This window comes from Phoxinus phoxinus (genome assembly GCF_949152265.1).
Source record: "Phoxinus phoxinus genome assembly, chromosome: 8".
Taxonomy (NCBI): domain Eukaryota; kingdom Metazoa; phylum Chordata; class Actinopteri; order Cypriniformes; family Leuciscidae; genus Phoxinus; species Phoxinus phoxinus.
Genome location: NC_136883.1, coordinates 33,817,094 through 33,843,698, shown reverse-complemented (window position 1 = coordinate 33,843,698; position 26,605 = coordinate 33,817,094). Strand labels below are relative to the sequence as shown.

At 36.8% G+C, this 26,605-nt stretch overlaps 2 protein-coding genes across 5 annotated transcripts; one reads left to right on the top strand and one right to left on the bottom strand.

Moving 5' to 3' along the window:
- Positions 1–4: 4 nt before the first annotated feature.
- On the bottom strand, positions 5–8,291 carry znf592 (zinc finger protein 592). Its single transcript, XM_079620934.1, has 9 exons — positions 7,696–8,291; positions 5,301–7,500; positions 4,463–4,641; positions 4,179–4,352; positions 3,942–4,086; positions 2,298–2,573; positions 2,020–2,132; positions 1,776–1,917; positions 5–1,694 (listed from the first exon to the last, which is right to left on the bottom strand). The coding sequence occupies exons 2-9, from the start codon at positions 7,479–7,481 to the stop codon at positions 1,242–1,244; spliced, it is 3,663 nt and encodes a 1,220-aa protein (XP_079477060.1). The 5' UTR covers positions 7,482–7,500; positions 7,696–8,291; the 3' UTR covers positions 5–1,241.
- slc28a1 (solute carrier family 28 member 1) lies at positions 8,269–26,221 on the top strand. Of its 4 annotated transcripts, XM_079620938.1 has the most exons (19): positions 8,269–8,443; positions 11,120–11,297; positions 13,043–13,119; positions 13,195–13,268; positions 13,473–13,564; positions 14,236–14,425; positions 19,755–19,896; positions 20,161–20,274; positions 20,535–20,609; positions 20,688–20,768; positions 20,861–20,941; positions 22,451–22,576; positions 22,820–22,950; positions 23,050–23,218; positions 23,752–23,943; positions 24,059–24,140; positions 24,276–24,374; positions 25,193–25,301; positions 25,417–26,221. In XM_079620938.1, exons 5-19 carry the CDS (start codon positions 13,483–13,485, stop codon positions 25,526–25,528), a joined length of 1,785 nt encoding a protein of 594 aa, XP_079477064.1. In that variant the 5' UTR covers positions 8,269–8,443; positions 11,120–11,297; positions 13,043–13,119; positions 13,195–13,268; positions 13,473–13,482; the 3' UTR covers positions 25,529–26,221. The 4 variants fall into 4 exon arrangements, with proteins under 4 accessions (XP_079477064.1, XP_079477063.1, XP_079477062.1 ...); XM_079620937.1 differs by lacking the exon at positions 8,269–8,443 and having other exon boundaries at positions 11,166–11,297; positions 25,414–25,661; XM_079620936.1 differs by lacking the exons at positions 8,269–8,443; positions 11,120–11,297 and adding an exon at positions 12,656–12,795.
- Positions 26,222–26,605: the final 384 nt, after the last annotated feature.

The window sequence follows — 26,605 nt, the reverse complement described above, 5'->3', positions numbered from 1 at the left end:
ATGTAATGTTAAAATGTGTTTTTAATGTAACTTTCTCCCTTTAAATACTTCAGTTCAATGATAATGTATGCAATTGTATTTTTGTTGTTGTTGAAAGAATCAAGATTGCAGTTTTGTGTCTATTGTTCAACTGGTCGAGGTTGAAATGGGATTCAGAAAGTAGTAAGTAACAAGTAATCCAACACTTTTTAGAGAGTTATTAGTACAATAATCGAGTTACACTGTTGAAGATGTAACTAGTTGCTAGCAATGAATCAACTTTATAGAGTAACTTACCTAAAACTGGTCACACTAAGATAATCAACGTTTTAATCTGAAACATTGGTGAAATAACTAAGAAATTTAAAAAAAAAAAGTTAATCTTATAGCTATATAGTTAGCCCCAAAAACATCAAACCTCTGCTGATAGCACAAACTGTAAAGTTGAGTCTCTGATGTCTTTAATATGTAAATTCATCTTTTTTCCCCCCATACAAGCATTTACAAAAGTGCTAAATTTGATTGTAAGAATGGCTCATTGAATATAAATGAGTAATCTACATGGAATGAATATGAAAATATATTTCTCTGAGTGCAGATACCTGGGTTTAAGTGAATACCTTTCAGAATAATGTAATCTCCATAGTAGCAAATACTGTTACAGATGTTTAGCTTTGTGATACAAGTACGCTACCTAATAAATATAAAACAAACATCATCAGACATGCCCTTCCTTCAAGACCAGCACAGCATAATCATCACCACCAACTATTGACCATCAAAGGGGCTTCAACATTTTTGGTGACCCTGAAAACAGCCATAATATTACATGACCGTCCCACTTATGGCTACAATATGTAACATACATAATATTTCCTGCATTGTAATGTACCCAAGACAGATTTGACATGGTACATGAAAAAAAAACATACAATTGCTCTGTAGAGAAACATTGAAACACATTGACATGATGCTTTTGCAATTACACAAAAATAAATTATGATTATCCACATACATAGGATGAACAAGCAAGCAGTAAAAAGTGACAATTATTTGCATGAATGTAACAGTTAAGTTAATCAAAATAATGCAATGCAACTCTGAATGAAACATTTAATATATGTGATATATGTGACTTGATATATAGTATTTGACTGTAAGGCAACATGTTTGCAGTACCACATTTATAAGCTGCATATTCTGCTATCACATGCTTGCAGTTAAGTTGATTAGCAGCTTTCCACTGGAGTCCTTTCTTCTATTCAGTCCCTTTCCTCCTCAAATCCACTTGTTTCTGATGCCTGTGTGTGGTTGCTGTCTGTGGGCTCGGTGTGGAGTTTGCATTGCTCCTCCACTGTGGACAGACCAGTCTTTTTTGGCAAAAGAGGTACAGTTTCATCGCTCAAGTCTGTTGAGTTTTCTCGTCCTTTCAATGTCTCCTCATGCTCCCCTGGTTCTTTGACCTTGTGTACAATGAAGAGGTGTCTGCTGAGTGCTAGGTGAGATGTGAAACAAAGGCCGCAGTGTTGGCACTGGGGTGTGTCGCTATCGGTTCTGTGTTGAGGTATGTGCTCCTGAAACTGGGCCTGGTTTTCAGAGGTAAAGCCACACTTGGCGCAGCGATAAAGTGGCTTAGGCCGCTTGGCAGGGGTGTTGTATGACGTTCCCTCATTTCCTGCAACTCCATGAGCCTCCTCTGCTCTTCTTTTCGGCCTCTGAAAGAGAAAGTGTAGTTGTACACGCAGTACCTGAAGATAAGTTTCTATAAAATAAATAAATGAAGTATTCGTGATTACCTGGCCTGTGGGTTTGCCCACCTCCTGAGATGCTGGCTTTGCCATCTGGCTGAAATCTGGGTTCTTGATTCCATGCATCAAGCTGATGTGGTTCTTAAGCATGGAGTGTTTAGTGAAGGATATCCTCTCATTTGTGCAGTACCTTCAGAATGCATCAAGAAAGATACAAATCAAGGTTGCACTCTTCAGATAAGAAAGATGCCAAACAAACCTTGATGAAACTTGAATTATATAGTGGTTTTACCAGCATGTGTAAACCTTCTTTTTCCCATCGTGGTCACTGCGAATGTGTCGTTTAAGACTCAAGGATGAATTAAAGGATCTTTCACATTGTCGACAAGGATGCCTCCTTACAGACTGCAAATAAACATGAACGTTCAAATGTTAGAATCTTGAATCAAAAATTGACTAGAGCAACAACAAAAAAGAGGTACTAGTCATTCAATCAAATACAAAATCCACATGCACGGTGCAAGACACTGCTTAACTTCAGTTCATATCGATTGAAGGAAAGGATCTCACCCTGCCATGGCTGGTCTTCATGTGATTGACGAAGGTCTCCCTGTCAGGGACCCACAGGAGGCATTCTCCACAGGTCCAACCAGCGTTCTTCACACCATCTCCAGCACTTGACTTCCGTGCAGCAGAACCATCTCTTCCCTTCATGCTGGCCTCCTTAACCGGTTTGGTCAACCTTGGTTGGGGGTTTTGTGGTGACAATTTATCAGAGAAAGATGTCGTCTCTGTCTTTTTAGGGCTTTTTTCTGCTTCACCTCTGAAAACGCCACCATGAATAGCCTGCAGATGAAAGACAATTTATTTCACTTTCTGAATGTGAATAATTATTTCAATATCTAAATGATAGAAATACACAACCACTTTTATTCTGATAGAAATGAGACATCTTTTGTACTGTGGCATTGGAAAAGCAGTGGCAGATTAAACAGTCAACAGTTGTTTATTTATCTCGATGCAACCACAAAGAAACACACGTATCATTCTGCCCCAGTATTATACTACAAAATCCTTTTTCTATTTATTTTCTGTTTATCCTGCTATCTAAATAAACCACATTAAATAATACCGGTAGATGTATATGCTTTCTCTGTGTTGACGGTATGCATTTTAAAGTTACAGCATTTTGTCTAATCTTTTGTTGAAAGTTTTTGTAATTACCTGACAAAGCCAACCATCGCTCCTACAAAAAAAAATCTAAGAACCATGGTGTCACACTGAACCCTGTCAATTGCAAGCACCCCCACCTCAAAAGACAGACTCTCATCTTGACTACTACATGCCTCCTAGCATGCAATCAAACTCATGCAGCTTATGAGGAATGCTACGCAGACGTGTTCTTACATTTTATCATATTTTCCAGAAAATAAGTCACATCTGACTATAAGTATCACCGGGTCAAAATTGCATTGTTGAGAGAGAAAAAAACAGATAAGTTGCAATACTTTAGTATTCAGTACATGAATTATAAATATAAGTATAAAACAAACAAATTATAATGGCATTCATTATAAACAACATTTATTATAAACGCCAAGCCTAAAATAATTAATTTAAAGCAAAACTGAAACTATCAGTGTTGGGAAATGCACTTTACAAATAAACTTTTGCTCATGTACCTCGCTCGTTTAGCATGAATCCAAATGTGCGTGCTTTGTGCATGTTTTGTGTCCTTGACACTAATTGGATTATATACAACGCTTTGGAATAGCCTACGTAGCAGCACGTTGCAGATTATATTTAAAAAAAAAAATGCAACATATATTCTGGAAAATATGGTATATACACAGTATTAGGTTTATTTAGACCCCAATTATTTGCATCTGTACAGGAAGTACTTAATTCATAGCAGATAATGTTCTAAATTGTCTGCTTGCCATCTGGTGATCACAACAGTCTCACAGCAGAACATCTGCTAAATGTCTGAAATGTAAATGTCTTGTAGTGTCATTGACAGAAACAATGTAGAAAATGAGTATGAAATGAACTCACACCTCCTTCCAAACACTGAATACATTATTCAGTGAAGATTTCCTGCAATAAGTACATTTACATGCATGTATAATCTATATAGAGGCAGTACTCAATACTACCGGCACTGCAGAAATCTAAATATCGTCGACCAGTACTTTTGACAACTCTAATACAAACCTTGAAATGTTGCACCAAAAGAAGTTTCTCTGGGAAGAATGAAGTGCACTCTGGACACTTGAACACACAAATACGATGATGAAAATGTTGATACAACAGCTGCTTCCTCTTGAAGACCGTTTCACAGGAACACTTGTAGATCACCCTGCACAGAATGAACCAGAAGTAACTCCTCAACAAAGTTCTAGGAACACTTACAGTATTATGACAGTATAACAGATCAATAGATGCACTTACTGATGGCTGGGTTCACTGCCGCCATGCTTGTTTTTTACATGCATCAGACAGCCGTCAGAAGTTTTGAAGGCTACAGGACATATAGTGCACTTATAGAAGACCTGACAATGCTTCTCCTCAATGTGACTCTTCAAGAGGGACAGTGACATGAAAAGCATTTCACAATGCAGACACCTGAAGGAAATCGCATTTTTAGTGAATCAGAGAGGGAGAGAGAGAGATGACAACATTAAAGAGATTCACAGGATGTCCTTGGCCTAGAGGTCACAGTTCAAGGTACTTACGAGTAGCCAATTTTACGGGCATAATGGAGACAATTCTCTTTCACATGCTTCTGGATGTCTGCCGAGCGACTGAGTGCCCCACATTCAGGACAGCAATAAGGGGATTTGTGTGTGTGAATGCGTTGATGGGCCCTGTAGCTGCACTTGTTGAGTAGCAGCATTGAGCAAATCTTGCACATCTGCATTTAAAGAAAGCAAACACAAGGGTCATTGACACAGAAGAGAGTCCATGTCACGAACACAAGGAAAAATCTCTTAATCTAGTTTCAAACAAGTGCCAAGTTCTTAGAAATGTACTCGCATTGATTTTATTGGGTTTTGAAAAAATCTCATACCGTGATCAAGATTGACCATCAAGTAAAAAATAACAAGTAATAACACGTCTTCCTTACATCTTGAAAACAGGTTTAACCATTTCAACAGTTTAGTATACTTTTTAAAATAAATTAAATATAAATGATTAAAACAAGTTTTTGGGGGTTGCACCACATTAGAACTAATCTTGCCTAAAAATGCGAATGATCTGATATTTTAAGGAAGTGTTATGCATATCTTAAGCAAGACCTTGACAGACAGTCATGAGGGTCTGCAGAGGTCCTTTCTATGATATAATTTCCTGTTTTCTTTTTTTTTGCACATAAGGTCAAATCACATGACTTGATTTTTTGGACACACTTTTAATATATATTCTAAAATAGAAAGCAGTGAAGCAGTTGTTTTAAAAAATCCTAATAAAAGATTATGAAAAATGTTTTTATGACCTATTTAAGAATGTAGTAATAATTTACACTTTGTTACGCTTTGTGATTCCAATAGTAATAGTAATAATTTGACTCACCAGTCCTTCAGCCTCCGATGATCTCTGATAATGACCTGCAAGTGCTGTGTAGTCTGACATCAGTTTATTACAGTCCAGACATTTGAATCCATGTCTAATAACTTTGTCGGGATAAAGTGGCAAGACTGCTTGGCCTTTGGATGACTCTGTGGTGTTGCTCCCGCAAGGGATCTGATTCACGGACGGCTTAGGTTTGGTGGGTACCAACATATGGTCAACAGCAATGGGCTTCATGAACAACTGAGTGCACTGCATCACCATACCTTTGTTCTTGTGTTCACGAGCATGTGCCAGGAGAGCACATTTGTTGAAAAACACCAATGTTTTGGAGCAGTGCGTGCATGCGACTTCAATATGCACACTCCTCCGGCTGTAATGATAAGCAAGGCTCTTTTCCAGCCCGAACGAGTCTCCGCATTCTAGGCAGCAATAGCCTTGCGGTGGGAGCTTGATATTGGTGCCTGGTGGTGGACTCAGGTCAGGAACATATGTTGGCACTGGGTTTGAGTAATTCAACAGTCTGTTTAAGGTTCCAGCTGCAGTATTTGAGACAACAGCTCGTGTGTTTGGGGAGACTTTTTTAACTTGATGCACCAATGGTACAGAACTGCACACCATGGATGAGGATAACTGAGAAGGCTCCTGTCTGTTAGTGGAAGACCTTGCTGTAACCGAGGCAGCCACGCTATGTGGGACTAGATTTAGGTTTGCTAAGTGTAATGCCTTTGGAAGGTAGTTTGTATTAGCAGAAGAACCCATCTGAGCAGAAGAAGCCTTCTTTTGCTTGTTTCCACCATGTGTTGTCTTTAAGTTATGACTATTATTTTGGGTTTGAGGTTTCTTTGAGCTCCTTACCAATTTCGGGGTGGATTTGCTCCCCAATAAAGCGGTCTTCGAGGCTTCCTGATTTCCATCTTCAAACATGACCTCCGAAATTTGATCATTTGAACGACAAACGGGCAATGTTTTCACGAAGGCATCTTCAACTGAGGACTGAGATGGCGAAGACCCAAACAGTGACGTGAGATCTTCAGTCTCAGAGTCCGGCAATATGCTTGTGACGGTGCGTTTGATTTCTCCAGATGAGGTTTTGATTGTCTTTATTCTGACTCGTGGGATGGCTGGAGGCGAGCCAGTAGCGACAGCTGGAGATGCTTTACCACTGCTGTCACTGCATATACTCCTTGGGCTGTCAGGCTGTTTCACAAAACGTTTCACCACTTCCAGAGGACTTCTTGGGCTCCTTGGTGAAATGGGTATTTTTGGACTAATTTTCATGGTCTCTTTTGGGGTAACTGGAAAGTCCCTTGAATTAGTTTGCCCATCTGGATCCTTTTTAGCATTTAAGGCTACTAATGCATCAAGACAAGAGGACAATCTGGAGGAATGAGCTTTGTCGCACGGACGGGAAGAAGGACTAGTCGCCTCAGGGGTTGAATATGCATTTGTTCCACAATCTTGGATGCAGTCCCTCTCAGTCACAGAATCATAATTTTTTGATGAGCCATCACACTCGAGATCATCCACACCTTTTGAACCATGATGTATTTCATTGCACTTGTCTGTCAAGGTGGATGCATCTGGATTTCCATGACTGTCTAAAACAGGAAGAGCCGAAGATGTGAAGAGTGAATTAGACGAGAAGTACGATGTCTCTGTAGATTTTGGACGGTCATTGATTCCATTGCTTTGAATGTCTTCAGATTCCGGGCTAGATATTGGGCTAAACTGAGGCATAGACGCTGATAAAGTGGGAACTTTTTCAGCCTTGTAGAGGACGGGAATTTTTTCCAAGGAATGTCTTGAACAGTCCCCATTGACAGAAGAGCTATCCAGCCTTGGATAGCTAGAGAGATGTGTCTCCAGTGAACCTGCAGAAGTTTTGAAACCATTTTGTAAAAGCTGCCCCAAATGAGAGCTCTCCTTCTCCACAAGATTTTCATAGGAGTTTTGACGACTGGTGTTCTTTACTATAACACTGACAGCAGGGACATCAGTTGTAGGCACTGGGTGAGGGATCAAAACCGTGGCATCCATACACATCTCTTCAGATTGCTTCAGGTGTCCCTCTCCCTCATCTTGATTCCCATGAATGGCTTCTTTGGCATCCAGACTGGTCGCATCAGGGATGTCAAAGGCAGCCAAGAGATCATCAAAATCGGGTGTTTTCATATCACCCATGATTGAAGGTTTTCAAAACCTTAAGCAAATACAATATAGAATGAGAATTAAATCAAATGATATGCAGACCACATACAATCAAATGTAAAATAATTTAATACCACACAACTAACAGACATAAAACCACATTACAACTTCATTTATCACCCTAGATCTATAAAATATTGAATTGCAATAATGACTAAATACAAAATAAAGATTTAATAGTATTCACCATTTGTTTCCTGGTTAGTTCATCTCAGCAGTTGTTGGTGTCCATTAGATTTGCTGCTGTGGACTTTCATCTGCATTGCACTGACACTTCCAGGAACTTCCATAGTACCGGTCCAGCCAGCTCAAAGACTTGTTTATGGAAACTTTGACTACTTTCTAAGCAATTTAACATCATATTACTGTATTTGACATAACCACACTCCTGTTTTTCTTGCAGCCAGTTAAATATTACTCAGTATAGTAAGCCTGTCACCATCGCATAAATTAGTTTAACCTGAAAACTGTCGAATAATTTGTTTCAGACCAATAAACACCTTTTTACAGGCGTTACGTCAATAAAATAACACATTTATCGACAGTTATGGGCTTTTTGTACGAGGATGTTGGAGAGTTAGCTTTAGCTTATATGCTAACTGAGAAAATAAACCTTCGGCAAGATAACAAACCGTTCAAAACATCGCTTACAGTCATATTGGTATTATTTCATTCCGTAACACATGACCTGTCATTTCTACCGTGTTTAATGTTAAGACAAAAGAGAGAAATGAAGAGAGCAAAGCGGTTCGTGTTGACAGAAGCTTAGCTGCGCAGTCGGATGCGCGCTTCTCTAACGTTAGCTGCTTGTATCCCAGCTCTGTAAATAACGCAAACCTGCGGTAATACTACAACAGTCTGCGGGTCTACAGCCAAACAAGCATTTAAATCAACATTTTAAATGCCATGCAAATGGATGAGCAAGTCAGCGTAAGGTATGTTTGATTTGTGAGGTTTATAAAAGTGAGTTGTTTAACGTTACAGTTGCCCGCTGTCTGCTAGCTAAGAGCTCTCCCCTTCCTGTGTGCTTGAGAACCCCGCTCAACGCCACACTCGGGCTGTGGCTCAAATCCTTGTGAGCTGCCTACATAGACAGCATTGTGGACATGCATTTTTGAACATGCAAAACGCGCCTATGACGCGCTAAAATGCAGTTTATGCGCAACCACATCCACGTCTCCCCAAACTACAATAAAACAACAACAACTAACGTTAGCCTATTTTCATAAAGTGTGTTTATAAGAGTGTTTTCATGCTCGGGACAAATTACTGGAAAAAGTTGTATTACGTCCAGACTGTACGTCTGACCGTGGCACTTTGTGTTTTTTCCTGATCAATCTCTAGCTAATAGTAGGCTATACGTTACAAATGACGATTGGCAATGAAAATTTAGCCATATTAGCATAGCGACCAAATAAGACCCCGATTATTTTACCATTGTGATGTTTTCACTAAAAGTTTTTTTTAAATTAGTTTGTTTACATTTCTATTCAATATTAGCAATAAAAAAAATGTTAACCTTAAATTTTACATTTATGAAATTTAGGCAACACATGGTGTTTTTTCTGTCACATAGGTTATAGCTATAGGCTAGATTAGATTGTGCTAGGGTTAAGGTTAAACAAAAACAGACTTTGACAGGGTGGGAACGTTTTTACTGAAAACATATCTTTCTGAATAAACTGCCAAGATAAAGGTGGGTAGGATTAGGGTTAACTTGTGCTGATAACATATAGCATGTGTATACATAATAATAATAATACATTTTATTTATTTGGCGCCTTTCTGGGCACTCAAGGTCGCCTTACAAGAAGGTAAATTAATACAAATTAAAAACTAACTATGTTAAAACTAGGATAAAACATGTATACATCATACATCAGTTAAATACACATCAGTTAAAAAGAATATGGGATGATAATGCAGTAGGCTCACACACACAGTGAGTAGGCTTGTCTAAACAGAGAAGAGTTTTTAGTGAAGATTGGAAGTGTGTGAGAGAATCGGAGTTGCGGAGATCAGGGGGGAGAGTGTTCCAAAGCTGGGGAGCACAGCGACTGAAGGCCCTACTCCCCATAGTGATGAGGCGGGCGGGAGGGACAATGAGATGGAATGAGGAGGAGGAGCGGAGAGAGCGGACTGGTGTGGCAATATGAACTAGGTCAGTCAGGTATGATGGTTATGGATGGCTTTGAAAGTGAGGAGCAGGATTTTGTAGTGGATACGGTGTGAGATGGGGAGCCAGTGAAGCTGTTGAAGGACTGGGGTCACTGGAATCACTGGAATTATCAAAAACAACACTCATTCCTTTGAGAATACGTAATTTTTATGATAAAGTGGGATTGATTGAGCAGTCAAATTCTGTAATGAACTGATTTCAGAAATTGTTTCCAAGTTCCATATGTTCCATCAATGGTACAATTATAGGATTATATCAATTTCCTTCATTGTCCAAACTATGTAATTGGACTCATCTAGTTCATAAGTCCTTGATTCCTCCATGACCAAAACTATTAAAATATGTATCCTCTACAAAAATGTAGATAAGCACCTAACACCGACCTTCACTTTAAAAAAAAATAAAGTGTTTTCTATTGAAACATTTTTCATAGAGCGTATTCTGGTCTTTTAACCCACAATAAATACTTATTTTGCAAATACATATGCTGACAAAAATGACTTCAGACCTGGGATCCCTTGCCTGTAAGAATGATAATAAACAATATCAATGTTTATGTGCTTGTCATTGTAAAAAAATTTGCAGGAAAGACACTTGGCTGATATTAAAGAAATATCATGACTGCTTGCAAAGCACATAAAATGCCTTCATGAATGTCTGTTAATGTGTTTTGTACACATTAGACCTTCAATAAAATGCAGTGATGCACAATTCGGTCTATTAAGCTGCAAGTGTGCGTCATCTTGTGTTAACTAAAAGGAATTAGGCACCATTTAATTTTATGACTGATTTCATGTTTCCAAGAAAACAGTCAAAGATTCCACATATTGTCTGATAGTAGCATTTAAATTATTATTACTGTTAACTTCATAAGGGTCAGAATGGCGCTAGAGTTTCCTTGAATTTTAAGTTAAATGGAAATCAAATTGATCTAAAAGTCTTTTCAGTCTAAAAAATCTGTCTTCCTGAATCCTGATGTAAACACGTACATCAAATAGACGTCTCCGTGATGTAGGCCTACGCGTGCTATGCTCAGATTGCTGCCAGTGAGTTGTTATTACTGTATGTTCAGTATTCAGGCATAAAAGTAACTTATATTCTACAGTGTGCAACAGTGGCATCTAGCGTCCAAAGTGTCTAAGGCTGGTAGTGTTCGTACACCTCACTGCAGTGCTGTCTCATTTTTAAGTGCTTTTTTTTTTTTCTTTAACTGCACATCTATTCTGAGACCAGAGGGTCATAACATCTCTATAGATAATTATTGGACCCAGGAGTAACAGGGCCCACCTATAAAAGTTGTGCATTGTGAATCCAAACCAAACTGTATGCTGTTTACATTAAACATAGACTTAAAAGTATAGGAAGTCTGAAAATTCTTCAGTTATATATTGTGTTTTGATATTGGTTATGTTTTTTGTTCATCTTGCTTCAGGCCCGGCGCCATGGACATCCCAGCTCCCTCCCTCCTCCACCCATCAGATCCACAGAGAGATGGACGTCCAGAGAGGATGAGCTGGAGGTCATGTCTGTAGTGAGATTCAGGCCTGAGTGGCTTCAACATGCTGTCTGTCAGAGACGATAACATACATAATTTATAACGCATCACGTATGTGAGTATAAATTTGTTCTTCACTCGCTGAAATTGAATCGGAGTGATCAGGGAACTGAGTGAAATACTTTACACTGCATGCTAAAGACATAAAAAATATATATAGCTAAAAAAAGGGGGGAAAATCATCAATCCAATTGAAAAAGTTTGCCGGGTCAGTGAACATGTGTTGGTTTTGACAGACATTTTTTATGCAACGCATTCTGATTCTGACATTCCTGATTTTAATATTTTCAATAATTTTCTTTTCTTGACTGACATTTTTTTCATAATTTTGGCAATAAATGAACTGTTAAAGGGGTGGTTGATTATGATTTCACTTTTCTAACTTTAGTTAGTGTGTAATGTTGCTGTTTGAGCATAAAGTTGCAAAGTAACAACGCTCAAAGTGCAAAGCAAAGGGAGATTTTTTTTTTTTTTTTAAGAAATAGCTTTTTAAGGACTACAACAACAACATTCCTCTCAGGTTAGTGACATCATTAACCCTAAAATGTACTTAAATCCCGGCCCCGGGAACGCGATTTATAGATTATCATGAAAGAATATGCAAATCAATGGCTAGAAGATAGCTACACATAACATAAATTAATCAACTAACCATTCAGAAATCTCCTGTTGCATTATACATGTTGTCACTTCTTCTTAAGTCTCTCCATCCTTGTCTAACTTTGGTTTGAACATAAAAGGCTAAACGTTTTTGAAATTTTCAGTGCATGTGTGTGTGAGGTAAAAGGACACAAGCTCTTGTAGCTCCGCCCCCTGTGCCGGGAGCAGCAGCTCATTTGCATTTAAAGGGACACACACAAAAGCGGTGCGTTTTTGCTCATCCTCAAAAATTTTAACATGCTATATAAAAAGATGAGAGAGAAAGAGATGAGTCCATATGTAGTTGTAGTCATCTAATTTAACTCTTATATGCTGATGTAATATATTATAAACTTGACAGGTGATTTTTATAAAATGTAGTATCTTCTCAGTTGTTTAAAAGGTTATTAAATTATCAAAGTTTAATAATTTAATACAATTGAATTGTGTGTCATGGCAATGGGCCTGTAATTGGGCCAGTTTTGATTGGTAATTGAGCGCTCAGTGTTTTACAGTACCGATATATATAGATAATTATGAATAATAATACTGGCCACTCCTCCGCCACCTGCTCGTCGTGTGACTCTGCCTCTGGGACGGCCATTGAATGGCAGGTCCTCCGTCACGTTACATTTTTGTTGTTGTTCCTGATAGTTTGTTTTCCTCTACTTTGTATCTTGTTGGCCTGTGAAATAAGGTGGAGCTTCATTGTAATAAATGATAAAAAGATGCTGTTTCATGACTACTCTGTGTATCCCACACTGACTAGTAATCTGATAGCAACGTGCAAGTGTCTAAAATAAAAACACAAATTTAGTATGTAGTTAATTAATGATAAGATGTCCAAGTGAGCAGAGTATATATTCCAGCTCAAGGTTCAAGACCCAGCAGTTGTCAGAGAGAACGCAGAATGAGTAAGCCATGTATTTACTTCTCCATTCTTTAGAGATTTATTTTTCAAACAGGTATTTGAACAGCTGGTTTCACCACGGTTTGCATAAAGGAGGTGTTGGTTTTGTATATGTAGGCACTAGGCAGTCGTTAATGATTGTTTGGATGAAATGTGAAAACGGACATGTTTAGAAACTTGCAGCTCTTAAGGAATTGCTGGATCAAGGTTCATTAGAGCTGGTAAAACATTTTCTGATACTTTTCTAACAGCGGACAAAGAAGATTTACAGCTGAAAACCGTCTCGTATGGGAATGAACAAGGTGTGGACAATCCAGCATTTGTGAAGGTAGGCTTGAGGAAGTATGAGGAAGTTCTCTGAAAAGTTAACAAGTTAAAAATCTCTATTTTTTTTTATCTTTAGGAGGATAAATTAACAGATGACCCGAGTGACAGTGATAATGAAGAGTCAGAGACGGAGTCAAAATCATGCATAAGGTGTGGTTGTGAATTTATTCAGTGAATACGGGCTTATTCAGATTTCATTGTAACATTATTTACTAATGAAATTCCTTTGAAATTGCATAATGCGTCATGATAAGCATATCCTAATTAGGAAATATACAGACTCTTGTCAACCCATTTATGCTGTTACGCTTCTCATGTTCAAGATCTTTAGCTGTTATTTATTGTTTACCACAGCAAAGCATGCATGCCCATCACGGTCGCAGAGATCTTCTGCAAGACACACTCCAAAATAATCAAATACATCGCTTTGGGAATCTTTGCTGCAGGTAATATACTTTCATCTTCCATGTTTTATTATCTATACACTATAAAATAAAGGTTCAAAAAAGAGGTTTCAGTGAACTGTTCTTAAACATTTTGTTTTCTTAGTGCGAAGAACATTTTAATAATCAGAAGAACCTTTTTCCATTTTAAAGAAACTTTTGTGCATTGGAAAGTTAAAAAATGTTCTTCATGGATCCATTGATGTCAAGAACAGTTATTCTTAAAGGGATAGTTCACTTTAAAATGAAAATTCTGTCATCATATACTCACCCTTAAGTTGTTTCAAACCTGTATGAATTTCTTTCTTCTGCTGAACACAAAGAAAGATATTTTGAAGAATGTCGGTAACCAGACAGTTAACTGGTCCCTTTGACTTCCATAGTAGGAAAAAAATATATACTATGGAAATCAATGGGACCAGTTAACTGTTTGGTTACCGACATTCTTCAAAATATCTTCCTTTGTGTTCAGCAGAAGAAAGAAATTCATACAGGTTTGAAACAACTTGAGGGTGAGTAAATTATGACAGGATTTTCAATTTAAAAGTGAACTATCCCTTTAAGAGGGTTATTGTTTCTAATTAAACATAGGAATGCATTATCCATTGGTGATTTATTTCCCCCCCAAGTGAACAGTGTACAATACCTGATGTTTTTTGTGTTTTAAATTGTAGGTTATGTGGCATTCTTCATTGCTGCATGTTATTTGGACTTCAAGAGGGCAGTGGCTCTGGTTGTCCTCACTTGTCTTGGGGTGTTCGTCATCGCGTGCGAACTAGTGAATAAGTACATGGGTGACCGTATAAAGAGGTTCTTTAAGCCTGCTCAAAGATGTTTCAAATCCAATATCAGATGGATAAAATGGTGAGTAGGACACGTTGATACACTATCATTAAAAAGGTTTGTGTGTGTAAGATTATTAAATGTTTTTGAAAGAAGTCAAAATACAGTAAAACAGTAATAATGTGAAATATTATTAGCAGTTTTCTATTTGAATATATATATTTAAATGTAATTTATTCCTGTGATGGCAAAGCTGCATTTTCAGTATCATTACCCCAGTCCTCAGTGTCACATGATCCTTCAGAAATCATTCTAATATGCTGATTTGCTGCTCAAGACACATGTCTTATTATTATCAATGAAAACAGCTGTGCGGCTTAATATTTTTGTGGAAACCGCAAGACATTTTTCCAGGATTCTCTGATAAATATAATTAAAAAAAAGCAGCATTTCAGCAGCATTTCAACAGAAATCTTTTGTAACATTAGAAATGTCTTTACTGTTAGTTTTGACTGTTCATTTTACCCTTGCTCAATAGTATATTTAGCTTGGAATAATGATTTAAGAGCCGTTCAGAAGAAAACCATTCCCTCTGGAATTTCCCATGGCATTTAGAAGTGTTCTTTTGTTAGCTTTGTTGCTAAAAAGTTGCTTTATAATGGATACAACTAGTACAACAATGTGAGATATGTATTGTGTAACAACTTGTTAGCCACTTATGTTTTTAAAGATCAGAAAATTCATGTATGAGGTTTTGACTGTGTGTAATTCATTTTGTAGTAGAACAAAACAACAAAATTAATGTTTATCACAGACCTTTAAGTATTTCAATTAATAAATTGTTATTAATATATATATATATAAAAAACTCTATTATAAATTAAAATGCTAAAACATGTTAATTCAAGATTTAAACTAAAATGATTACTAATAATTATTTGGTAACACTTTACATTTAATTAGATTACTGTCACAGTCAGTGGCTGTAATGCAGTGCACAATGAAAGCACAATGAAAGCAATAGGGAAGAAAACAGTCTTTAATAAATCAATAAATCCACAAAGAATACACTTGTGATACTGGTTTCGATGGTTCGGAGTAATTTCAACCTAGGGTCCTTTGCACCATGACCTCGAGCCAAACAGAGTTTATTTCAATAACACTTGATAACCTGATGGCTTATGCTACCGCTAACCCGGACTTCGAGGTCACTTCCGTGATTTTGGGAAAAGCCTGTAGAAGTCCTGGCAGAAAGCGATGCATAAGTAACGCCGTTATGCAGTGTAACGACGCCCAGTTCTAGGAATGCACGAATATTTTGTTGGTAGTACCAGTTTGCAACAATTATTAGTTAACACTAAATTGTCAACACTTCGAAAAAAAAATGTGGATATACCAAAAAACCTTTTTCAGCAACACCGGGTGATCGCACAGACTTTTACGGGCTTTTCCCAAATCACCAAAGTGACCTCGACGTCCGGGTTAGCGGTAGCATAAGCCATCAGGCAAGTGTTATTTAAATAAACTCCTGATGTACTTACAAACTTTCCAATGCCTCATTTTATGAGTACAGAACCTATTTGTACTACTAGTTTGTTACCATTCCGGGCATTATTAGTGGGATAATTTACGAGATAATTTGGATCCGTTAGCGCCTGCACTAAGCCATTCGGCTGATATCTCTATTAATAAATACACAGGGAGGGAATGTAATTAAAGGGTTAGTTCACCCAAAAATGAAAATAATGTCATTAATGACTCACCCTCATGTCGTTCTAAGCCCGTAAGACCTCCGTTCATCTTCGGAACACAGTTTAAGATATTTTAGATTTAGTCCGAGAGATTTCTGTCCCTCCATTGAAGCTGTATATACAGTATACTGTCCGTGTCCATAAAGGTAATATAAACATTATCAAAGTAGTCCATGTGACATCGGTGGGTTAGTTAGAAGTTTTTGAAGCATCGAAAATACTTTTTGGTCCAAAAATAACACAAAATAAGACTTTATTACGCATTGTATTCTCTCCCGGGTCTGTTGTCAATCCTTCACAGTTACGCTGATGGCGTAAGACGCTGATGACGTGTTATCTGGTGCGCCCGAGCTTCATTTATAGACTGAGGAAAACGCACGCTGTAAAAGTGTCTCATCCGCGACATGCACATTTACGCACCATTAAAAAAATGATATCCACGCAAACAATGTAGAATAGCTTGAATATAGCGTGCGTCTCCCTCAGACTGTAAACGAAGCTCGGGCGCACCAGATAACACGTCATCAGCGTCTTCCGTCAGCAGCGTCACTGCGGAGTCCTGAACGCAGATTCACAACAGACCCGGGAGAGAATACAATGCGTAATAAAGTCTTATTTTGTGTTATTTTTGGACCAAAAAGTATTTTCGATGCTTCAAAAACTTCTAACTAACCCACTGATGTCACATGGACTACTTTGATGATGTTTATATTACCTTTATGGACACGGACAGTATACTGTATATACAGCTTCAATGGAGGGACAGAAATCTCTCTGACTAAATCTAAAATATCTTAAACTGTGTTCCGAAGATGAACGGAGGTCTTACAGGCTTAGAACGACATGAGGGTGAGTCATTAATGACATTATTTTCATTTTTGGGTGAACTAACCCTTTAAGGGAGTGGAAACCAAACCAAACCAGAACATAACAGAATATGCACTTTATAACAACATTAGTTAACTATATTAGTTAATCTTCAATCTTCAATCGACCTGTATTTCGGTCTTTCGATGCAGGCCACAACAACTTTGCCATATTAGTTAATGAACAGCATTATTTATTAATTTATTAATCTAAATCTCAAACCACTGGGGAATCCCCCGTTTTAAACAAACACGACAGAGCTCGTAATAAAACCAGAATCAACATTGGCTTGACCTTTTGGAGATGGCGAGAACTGAGGGATTTGATATGTTGTAAAAACAATGCGGAAATGGGATTTTTATTTCTCAACAGTTGAGTAAGATATTTTATTGAACAGATAAATTGCCATATGTAGCTCTTTATGATTATTATAAAACATTAAATTGTGAATGGTCATTGCATTATGGTTGTTGTAGTGCTGTGCTGGGATTTATTTTCAAGGAAGTACGACGTCTATTAATGGGTAAAACTACAGTAACGTCTACAGCTAGTCATGAGATCCTTTCCATCTAAACTGATTATATCTCTTAAGCCTAGTAGTGATGTTTACGAGATAATTTTTTTAAATTAAAATTAAAATTGTTTTTTGTTTACGAGTAGTAAGATAATCTCTCTCTCTTTTTTTAGTTATGAGAAAGAACAATATTCATCCGCACAGTCAAGCAGAGCCGAAGCACAACCAAAACAATGTTCTTCTGCAAAAGCATGCAGTTTTGTTTTTTAACCGCTAGAGGGCCAAAAGTTGCATAGTGTGCCTTTAATCTCAACATTTACTAAGACATTATTAAAATTGTTTTTTGGTAAGACATTAGTTAATGCACTGTGAACTAACATGAACAAACAATACTATTAGATTAATATCTCAGATTGATAAATGCTTTAAAAATAATTTGCTCATTGTTAGATCATGTTTGCTAATGCATTAACTAATGTTAGCAAATTAAATTTTATTGTAAAGTGTTACCAGTTATTTCTACAATATAATACAAAATAATAATAAAATTGAAACGTAAAAATATTAAAATAAGAAACATACAGTCATGGTCAGAATTAATGGCACCCCTGGTAAATATGATCAAAACTGGCTGTAAAAAATAAATCTGCATTGTTTATCCTTTTGATCTTTCATTCAAAAAATTGCCAAAATTCTAACCTTTCATTGAAGCAAGAGAATTGAAAGTGGGGCTAAATCACATTATGAAATAAATGTTTTTCTCCAAAACACGTTGGCCACAATTATTGGCACCCTTTATTAAATACTTTTTGCAACCTCCTTTTGCCAAGATAAAGCTCTGAGTTTTCTCCTATAATGCCGGATGAGTTTGGAGAACACCTGACAAGAGATCAGAGACCATTCCTCCACACAGAATCTCTCCAGATCCTTCAGATTCCCAGATCCATGTTGGTGCTTCTTCTCTTCAGTTCAGCCCACTCATTTTCTATAGGGTTCAGGCCAGGGACTGGGATGGCCATTGCAGATCTTGGTTTTGTGCTCAGTGACAGTTTTTGTTTTGATTTTGATATTTGTTTTTGGATCACTGTCCTGTTGGAAGATCCAAACATGGCCCGTTATAAGATTTCTAGCACAGTCTGTTAGGTTTCGATTTTTTGTCTGTTGGTATTTGATCCAATCCATGATGCCATGTATCTGAACAAGATGTCCAGGACCTCTGGCAGAAAATTAGGCCCACAGCATTAAATATACAGCAGAGTATTTAATTTTACACATGGGGTACTTTTTTATCCCTGTGTGCATCAAACCCATCTTAAGTGTTTGCTGCCAAAAAAGCTATTTTTTTGGTTCCTCTGTCCATAGAACCCGTCCCGTTTGAAGTGCCAGTAGTGTCAGGTACTTTTCAAACGTTCTATGGACAGAGGAACCAAAAAAACAGCTTTTTGGGTCACTGAGCACAAAACCAAGATCTGCAATGGCCATCCCAGTCCCTGGCCTGAACCCTATAGAAAATGAGTGTGCTGAACTGAAGAGAAGAAGCACCAACATGGATCTGGGAATCTGCAGGATCTGGGGAGATTCTGTATGGAGGAATGGTCTCTGATCTCTTGTCAGGTGTTCTCCAAACTCATCCGGCATTATAGGAGAAGACTCAGAGCTGTTATCTTGGCAAAAGGAGGTTGCAAAAAGTATTTAATAAAAGGGTCCCAATAATTGTGGCCAACGTGTTTTGGAGAAAAACATTTATTTCATAATGTGATTTAGCCCCACTTTCAATTCTCTTGCTTCAATGAAAGGTTAGAATTTTGGCAATTTTTTGAATGAAAGATCAAAAGGATAAACAATGCAGATGTATTTTTTACAGCCAGTTTTGATCATATTTACCAGGGGTGCCATTAATTCTGACCATGACTGTATATAGTTCTCCCCTTCAATAAATGTTTATTTTTTTATTTTTATTGAAAAACATGCAACATTCTGAAGTCACAAAATAAATTGTGGTTAATTAGTTTGATTTATCAATACTTCTGGTTTCTGTTCATAAAATGTTTCAAACAAAAAACAGCTTTATCATAATTACAGCAGAAATACTGGAAATATATCAGATATTCTTTGAAAATTGTGTTGGACCATGTGGGGCCTTTGAAAAGGTTGAGAACCACTGCTCTAAATATAATAAAATAAAATAAAAATATGCAAAGTGTGCATTTAATAACAAAAATATGTAAATCATAACTATACACTTGTGTCATGGTTGATATGTCTCTGTATGTTGCAGGGTGTTCATAGTAATTGTGCTGGGACTGCTGGTGGCATGGCTGGCCATCGACACACGACAGCGCCCAGAGCAGCTCATCTCTTTTGCCGGTGTCTGTCTATTCATTATTGCCATATTTCTCTTCTCTGCACACAGAACTGCGGTGAGTGATAAAACACACACATACCTGCGTTACATGCTTTATTGAACGTGCTTATCTCGGAATGCTTTTTTTTTAGACTTTGGAATTTCTGCAAACCTTATCAGATTGTTGAGGCTGTCATTTCCTTACAATAAAACAGTTGTATAGACAATGATTTTAATAATCCACAACTGCACTTTTTTTTTTTTTTTTTTTTAAGTGTGTTTTTGTTCCTTTTTTAGTGGTTGTTAATAAAAAAAATTGTTTGCATTGAATGCTGTGTAGGTGAGCTGGAGGACTGTCTTCTGGGGACTTGGTATACAGTTTGCCATTGGCCTGTTTATCATTAGGACAGATCCTGGTCTCATGGCCTTCGAATGGCTTGGAAAGCAAGTTCAGGTATAACATAAAACATAATTATTATTATTTTATTAAATTCTGAAAAAACAGAGTATTTTCACTAGTGGCATCTAGACATCTGAACACCTCTAAAATAATATCCATCCTACTTTAAAAAAAAATTCATTAAATTAAGTTAATATTTTACAGTCTGTGGTAACTTATTGAAACAAAACAATAATTGATGATTTAAACTACAAGAGAGAAGGAAAAACAAAAAAACATTCCCTGGTCTAAATAATTTTTCTTTCTTTTTTCAGATATTTCTGGACTACACAAAAGCCGGTTCAAGATTTGTGTTTGGAGACCTCATTGAAAACATATTTGCTTTCCAGGTTAGTGATGACACATACTTGGCATGAAATGCATGGATGGGTTTATTTTGACTACTGAATGTTGCTCAATACTCGCAGGCTCTGCCTATAGTGGTGTTCTTCAGCAGTGTAATGTCCGTGCTGTACTACTTGGGGGTGATGCAGTGGGTCATCACAAAGGTAAAAGTGACTCAGTCTAGACTTGTATCGGTTCAACCTGTGAGACCTTTAAAATATGTACTTCACATGACAATGTTTCATTCTGTGTCAAGATTTCCTGGGTAATGCAGGTCACGATGGGAACCTCCTCTACAGAGACTCTCAGTGTGGCAGGGAACATTTTTGTTGGTCAGGTAATATTTCATTTCATGTCATCATTCACTCTCAGAAAAAAAAAGGTACAAAAGCTTTCACTGGGGCAGTCCCCTTTCAAAAGGTACTAATATGTACACTTTAGGTACTAATATGCAGTGTTAGGGAAAGTTCCCTTTAAAAGTAATGTTTACAATATTGCGGTACTCCCTAAAAAAGTTACTAATTGTGTACTTTTTATGGAAAGTAATGCATTACGTTACTTATGTTTTACTTTTTCTCACCTGGGCTGGGCCTGCTTGTTTGTTTTTTTAATTACATTTAATTACATAATTACTATTTTTTGTAAATGGAAAGACCCTTTCACACCAACGTATGAAGGAAATGCAAATTCACGATTGTACAGTAGAAAACCAACCTTTTAGCTGTGCTATTCTGGATTGCAGAAGTATAGGACACAGGTGAAGAAACGTCACCTATTGAGTAGGTGCTTACTTTGAATAAGTAACTACTTTGCAACCTCTAAAAAGTATGTTCTATATAGTATGAATGTGTGTAGTATGAATGTAATCTGGATCTACTACATTTGCCATGTTGTCAATGTCTCTTCACTGCCATTCATCAATCCTCTCGCGTGGCCTCATGGGATAGTAAACTGTCGTATGCACACTTCAGAATCTCGCCGGAAGAAGTAGGACATCTAGGTACTTTTTGTCTACTCTTTTATGAGTACTGTGAAGTCAGACATACTTCTTTTGTAGGGAAGTATGCGATTTCGGATGCAGCCTCTTACTCCAGCAATACAAAAATAAAGAAACACAAATGTGGTTTATCAAAAGTCATTTTTGCTTATTAGTATGGTTGAATCAGATGATCAAAGGTCGGCAGCAAAGACATTGGTTAATAAAGTGAGATTAAATAAATCAAGTATATTTGTGTAATTTAACATATTTAATTATTGTAGGTTTGTGTAATATTCTGAGTTTGCATTTCACTATTTTTATTCATTTTGAGCAATACTGAATCTTGTGCAAGTGTGATGAGTAAATGCATGTTCATATTTAGTCTAGATTTAAAATAACCATCATGTTCACACACAACGCCTCTGCACTTCTGGTTTATCTCAACATGACTGAGAGAATCATGGATGATTACATTACATTTGAATCTGATTACATAACTCATGTTCCTAACTAATGCGTTACCCCAACACTGCTAAGATGTACACTTTAGTTACTTAGTTAGTTACTTAGTCACTTAGTTAATTAGTTATTTTAGTTATTAATATGCACCCTTAAGGTGTACACAAAGGTGTATACTTCTGAAAGGGTACTTCCCCAATGACAGCGTTTCTACCTTTTTTTCTATAATGTACATCATTTTAAAATAAAATACATAAAGATGCAACATTATAAATGCACTCAAATTTTCCGAAAATATTTCTTGACGAATTTAGATGCGCATCAGTTTTTTTAAGGGAGATCCTTTAAAAAGTCAGGCAATTAAACAAATTTGGGTCAATGATAATGTGATGTTTTGATGTGTTTCAGACAGAGGCGCCCCTCCTGATTCGTCCTTATTTGAAGGACATGACCAAATCGGAGATTCACGCTGTCATGACTGGAGGATTTGCCACCATTGCTGGGAGTGTTATGGGGGCATTCATCTCATTTGGGGTACGTCGTCAACATAATAAATCATTTTATTGGTAAAATTCTCCGATTAAAAAGTTGGAATGAAAACAAAAAACGATTTTGTTACAAATTAATGAGTTTAGTTCTTACCACTTATTATTTTCTATAAAGCTGCTTTAAAATGAACGCATTGTGAAAAGCGCTATACAAATAAATGTGAATTAAATTGAATTGAATTACCGTAGTTACGTTCTCTATGGGCTCATTAAAGTCTCCTCCACACAGATTGATGCCTCTTCTCTGATCTCTGCATCGGTGATGGCTGCCCCGTGTGCTTTAGCCATCTCCAAACTATCCTACCCTGAAACTGAAAAGAGCAAGTTCACATCTAAAAGTCAAATTAAAGTTGACGCTGGGTGGGTTCACCTCTCAAATATGCAGTTTAGGTTTCTAAAAATGGTATGTTTTGCGTTAAGATGTTTTTATTGAATGTCATGTTGTTTGTTTGTTCTCAGTGGTGAGCAGAATGTCCTGGAAGCTGTCAGCAATGGTGCATCTGCATCTATTGGGCTTGTGGCCAATATCGCTGCTAACCTGATTGCTTTTCTTGCCATTTTGGACTTCATAAATGCTACTCTCAGATGGTTGGGAGGCATGGTGGGATACCCAAATATCAGTTTTGAGGTGTGTATTACCCAAATCTAGTGCGCATATTGCATTTATTTGATCAAAAACAGAGTAAAACAGTAATATGAAATGTTTTTACAATTCAAAATAAATGCTTTCTATTCTATTTATTCCTGTGATGGCTGAATTTTCGGCATCATAACGGCAGTCTTCAGTGTCACATGATCTTTCAGAAATCATTCTAATATGCTGATTTGCTGCTCAAGAAACACTTCTTTTTATTATCAATGTTGAAAAACGTTGTGCTGCTTAACATTTATGTGGAATCCGTAATACAAATTTTAAAGGATTCTTTGATGAATAGAAGGCTCAAAAGAACAGCATTTAGTTGAAATATAAATATTTTGTTTACTGTCACTTTTGATCAAATGAATGAATCCTTGTTGAATAGAAGAAAAAAAATAGTTTTGAATGGTTATACAGCGTATATTCATGTTATATCAAAATTAAAGGGTCATAATCATCACCCTACAAATGTTTATATTCAAAAGCGAAGTGTTTTAACAGAGCCATTATTTTCAACCCTGCAGTTGATCTGCTCCTATGTGTTTATGCCGGTGGCCTTCATGATGGGAATCCCATACGACGAGTCTTTTACCGTGGCTGAACTTATTGGCACTAAACTCTTCCTCAATGAGTTTATAGCCTACCAGAAGCTGTCAGAGCTCAAAAACAACAGACTAAATGGCACTTTAGATGTTGCAGATACAAACATTCTCTCAGTAAGTATTTATGTAATGTCTCTTCTAATTGTGTATAAATATGCTGTTAAAAAACATAATAATCAGTCAAATTCAAATCTGAACATTACAAGTATGCTTTTCAAACCACTTGCAGATTCGATCAGAAATCATCTGCACCTATGCCTTGTGTGGCTTTGCTAATTTCAGTTCTCTTGGGATTGTGATCGGAGGCCTGTGTGAGTATCTATTTAAAGCACTTGTATGAAGTGTGCTTAAACGAGGTACCTTGTGACATCTTTTTGCCATTGTTCAGTTACATATTTTTTCAACAACACAATTTACTGATCATTTTTAAAATGTTTATTCCAAAGCTTCTATCTGTCCATCAAAGAAGGGTGTCATATCTGGTTTAGTGCTCAGAGCCTTGTTCACAGGCACATGTGTTTCCCTGATGAATGCCTGTATTGCTGGTAAGCAATCTCTAATTATCAAAATCAGTGTTCTAACTTTAGTCAAACCAACATCACAGCTTTATGTATCACCACACGGCATTAAGTTGTCATTTAGCAGACATTTTTACGTTACACATTAGTCTCCATGAAGCCTTGCTCAAGAATACAACAGATATGGGTTATGAATTGCTAGGGCGGTTAAATTCCCAAAATTTTGAAATTAACTCTGATCTTGATTCCTTCGATTCCTCACTGTTGCTTTTCTTATTTGAATGAATGCTTTATTGAAGCATGTTCACCTAATCTCACTTGATTACATGATATGATATGAATACATGAAATGAAGGCTTACATGACACAGAAATGTTAAAAATACGTATTACTGACGTCATTCCGCAACGATGTTAAACAACGTCTTAAAGGGATAGTTCACCCAAAAATCACCCTCATATCATTCCAAACCTGTGAGACTTTCGTTTATCTTCAGAACACAAATGAAGATCTTTTTGATGAAATCTGAGAGCTTTCTGTCCCTCCATTTTGCCCAGTGCATTATGGGTGTTTAAGTTTTCCTACCTATTTGGCAAAGGGGAAGACAACAGCCTTTTATCTCTGTTGTCTGTAGTCAGGTTGCACCAATTTAATTTAATTTCCGCCTTTCTACTGTATTAGTCAAATTTGATTAAAAAGCCAATTTTTCCAGCAGTAAAGTTCCTCTTTACGTTACCAGCACAGATCTTAACCACTTAGCAAAAACACCCACAGCTTGTGGTTTTGATCAAGTACAATCTGGTATTGACTTAAGATTATTACCATTATCATTGTTCTACCTGTAGGTATCCTTTTCGTCCCTCCGGTGGTAGACTGCGTGGATGTGTTTCAAAACACGGTCATCAATACCACAACACCCACGATTTACAATTGCTGTAATGAACTTTTTCAAAGGTAAGGACAGAGAATATTGTTGCATTGTAGTAATCTAAAAGCACTCTGGATATAAATGTTTAAATATTTACTTAGATGGCTTCGATATAATTTGTTTTTTGTTTTTTTGCTGCAGCACTATCATCAATAAAACAATTTCTTTCGAGGGGTCCTGGAGTGGAGTGAAAAATGCTACGATTTATTTAGCTACCTGCTGTGGTCTCTATGAGGCAACTGTGTGCTTTTAGTTTGGCCAAGAGGTAACAATACAACAAAGCAGAAAACACATCTCAACTAAATATAATGACTTTATTTATTAAATTCCCACATTTTAAAATGTATGTTCAGTTGATATACTGTCACTCTACAAAAATGCTGGGTTGTTTTTTAACCCATGTTTGGGTAAAATATGGACAAATCCAAGCATTGAGTTTAAAAATTTTTACATAAAAATTTAAACCAACGATTGGGTTTGTCCATATTTGACCCAACCATGGGTTGAAACAACCCAGCATTTTATGGACACAGTATATTTAGTCATTTACCTATTCAAACATAATTTCTTTATAGATATAACAATGTGTTAGAGAGCAATGTATGTGTAAGTATTTTATTTGCATGGTTTGTTTTTATGTAAAAGCTTTTAATTGTTGTCCTGTCTTACATAAATGTTCTAATCATTTTTAGAAGTTACATCCAATGACATGCTAGATATATCCACAATAGATATTAAGACGTGCTATGCAGTGTTTTATTGTGACAATCACGCTGGAATTGCAGTGACTACTGTGTTTATATTGTACTGCAATAATGGCCATTGGGCTCTTTGGTCAGGGTAGTGTTTTTTAAGATATGAAGCACTGGACTCTGTCTTTGGAGTCAAAGAAGTTTTGATTTACATGTTATTTACATGTTTATTTTACAAAAATAAATAACAAAACAACAAAAACACCTAAGATACTTATCCTTATAAACATATTCTGCTAAGCTCTCTCTCTCATACTCTAATACACTACAATCCATATAGTTTCTATAATATAAACCCTTCATATCTTATCATTTCTGACCACTATCTGTCAGTCTTGCTGTTAGCATGAGCAATTTCCACAGAATAATGATTACTAGTTCTTGTGAATGGAGTAAAGGTTTAGACAGCTACATTTATTGATTTATGTTATTTTAAATGAACATACATTTCGATATGTATGTTGTGTGTGTACCATTTAAATGTTGGAGTTGGTAAGACTTTTTAATATTCTTGAAAGAAATCTCTTATGCTCACAAAAATATTAGCCCAGTTGTGTGAAGTTGCAGGGATCTATAGA